Raw genomic sequence first — 2,901 nt, 5'->3', positions numbered from 1 at the left:
GGTAATAAGTAAAGATGGTGGGAGGAGAAAGGGGTAAGAATTAGTAGGAGTTGGAAGTATGAATAGACGGCAAAATGCAGGTATAGCACGAAGAGAATAGAAGAGGAAAAACGGAAGGGAAGCACTGAAGAACACGGGGTTCAGCAGGCATACAATGACCATCTGAAACATGTATAGATAAAGGGGATCTGAAACACCTTGTGTTTGGTTTTACTTTTGTTTTTTGAGATAGGGTTTTTCTGTTTAGCCTTGGTTATTCAGGAACTCACTCTGTCGACCAGGCTGGCCTTGAACTCACAGAAATCCACCTGCTTCTGCCTCCAGAGTGCTGGGTTTAAAGGCGTGTGCCACCACCACTCGACAGGATCTGGTACATCTTAACTGCAAACATGATGAAAATACAAGAGACTGGATCTGAACATAATGATTCCCTAAATGTTACAGTAATGAGGAAAGAGCATGCGAACTGTGACTACTGTCTAACGACATCAGATAAGCACCATGAACTCACAGGGTGAGGGTGACCAAGGTTCTTGCGGGGTCAGTTCCAGATGCTTGGCATCTGTGAGCCCTGCTCATTCATTCCCCATTCTTAGAGAGGTGGCTGCATTCTTTCTGCCCAGGAGTATGAATGTCTGACTATAAGGCAAGGTGTCACCTATTCAGGAAGCTCCTGCTCCAGTCAGGCACCTTTTGTGCACGGCGTGGTAGATAAACCCCTCTATGACTGAATCAGAGAAAGGGTGGATCACTGACTGGAAAGATCCAGAAAGGAGTGCTATCCACTGTCCGCTGAGCAATTTGATTCCTATGCTTTAAAACTCCAAGCCTTTCTTCCATTTAAGTATGCAAAGACAGAATATAGTTTTCCTCTAGAGAACATGTTCTCGTGTGTTTCATACCAGGACCTTTAATAAACTGTCATCACCATCACACACTGCACACCCTAGTTTCTTACCTTTCCTCATCTGACCTGAGTCCCAGGCATAGCTCTCTTATTCTTTCCCCTCTGGATGCATCCGGCCATAAGCAGTCCTTTGATGTTGAAGGACCTGGAAAACATGCACCATTTCACAGGGCATCTCATCAATCCAGACTAAAGGGGAACCAGCTCTTCCTCAACTTCTACAATGAGGATGTTTGTATAGAGCCTCTGGTGACCCTGGCATTTCACTAGGCCGTTATTCACAGATTTACCAGTGACTGCCAATTGCCAAAACATTTACTGTCATCCAGGGAAAGCCTCTTGATGGGCTTCTGGGTCCAGGGATCATCTAACCTTCCACACAACTGTGCCCTTTATGTTTCTCCTGCCCCCCTCCTCAAACAGGCCCCAGACAGCAGACCTAAGGAACAGCAGCACAGTCTCAGAGTTCATCCTCGTGGGCTTTGAGCAGAGTCCCCCTTCCACACGGGCATTGCTCTTCATCCTCTTCCTGGCTCTCTACAGCCTCGCCATGGCCATGAATGGCCTCATCATCTTCATCACCTGGACTGACCCCAGACTCAACAGCCCCATGTACTTCTTCCTTGGACACCTGTCTTTTCTGGACATCTGTTTCATCACCACCACCATCCCACAGATGTTGGTTCATCTGGTGACCAAGAACCACACAGTCTCCTTTGCCTCTTGTATGACCCAGATGTACTTGGTCTTTCTAGTGGGTGTGGCCGAGTGCATCCTCTTGGCTTTCATGGCCTATGACCGTTATGTTGCCATCTGCCACCCCCTGAACTATGCCAAGATCATGAGCCCTCAGGTGTGTGTCAGGCTGGTGCTGACTTCCTGGATCTTTGGGATGACCAATGGCATCTTTCTTGAGTATATATCATTCCGGAATCCCTTCTGCAAAGACAACCACATAGAAAACTTCTTCTGCGAGGCCCCCATAGTGATTACTCTCTCCTGTGGGGACCCCAGGTTCAGCCTGAAGGTGATCTTTCTCGATGCGATTGTGGTGCTTTTCAGCCCCATGGTGCTCATTGTCACCTCCTACGCCCGCATCCTGGCCTCCATCCTCAGCAGATCCTCTTCCTCGGGTAGGGGGAAGACATTCTCCACTTGTGCCTCCCACCTGACTGTGGTCATCTTTTTCTACACCTCAGCCATGTTCTCTTACATGAATCCCCGTAGTATGCATGGGCCTGACAAAGACAAGCCTTTCTCCCTCCTCTACACCATCATCACCCCCATGTGCAACCCCATCATCTACAGCTTCCGCAACAAGGAAAAGAAGGGGGCCATGGGGAGAGCCCTTGGGAGAGGCAGCCTGGCTCAGGCAGAATCTGTCTAGGAGGAAGATCCGTAGAGAAGTTTCCTGTGCCTCAGCATCTCTGCCAGACTCCAAGAATGATCATCTATGTCCACCTTAGCATTAGACTCAAGAAGAAATTTTCTTTTGTGTCCATATATCAAATCTCTTGTTGAATTTCAGCACAGATGGATCTTCTCTGACTTCCCTCAGTGCAGCGGGGAGGGAGTATCTCTGTGACCTGCATGGCAGCAGAGAGGCAAGCTGGGAGAGACAAGAAGGCTGTTTGGCACATGTATCAGTAATCAATGTTGGTTCAGACATCTGGAGTCTAACCCCAGGTTGTTTATTTTAGGCATATTTAAACACAGCACGATCTGGTGCAAACTAGTGGACCCTGCATATGCAACAAAACATACCTAGATCTCTGAGGAACAAGGAAGCTAAATTCAGGTCAGATGTGGCTACATCAAAACTCTTTGTAAAAACATGGGATACCTATCCATAAAGATAGGTTCTATAGATTGAGAAAAACGAGTTAACTAGCAGACTCTGGAGGAAGGTGAAGTGTCTGAAAGGCCCTGGCCACACAGATTGTACACAGGTCACCAGGCAAGCGCAGGTTTAGTCCAGCCTTCTGGGAAGAACA

At 47.8% G+C, this 2,901-nt stretch overlaps 1 protein-coding gene across 1 annotated transcript; it reads left to right on the top strand.

The window, feature by feature from the left end:
* Nucleotides 1–389: 389 nt before the first annotated feature.
* Nucleotides 390–2,294, top strand: LOC142844098 (olfactory receptor 10AD1-like). The gene is made up of 2 exons (XM_075962410.1): nt 390–514; nt 1,331–2,294. Exons 1-2 carry the CDS (start codon nt 390–392, stop codon nt 2,292–2,294), a joined length of 1,089 nt encoding a protein of 362 aa, XP_075818525.1.
* The last annotated feature ends 607 nt before the right edge of the window (nt 2,295–2,901 follow it).

Source organism: Microtus pennsylvanicus, chromosome 2, assembly GCF_037038515.1.
Source record: "Microtus pennsylvanicus isolate mMicPen1 chromosome 2, mMicPen1.hap1, whole genome shotgun sequence".
NCBI lineage: Eukaryota > Metazoa > Chordata > Mammalia > Rodentia > Cricetidae > Microtus > Microtus pennsylvanicus.
This window is presented reverse-complemented; position numbering and strand designations above follow the sequence as displayed.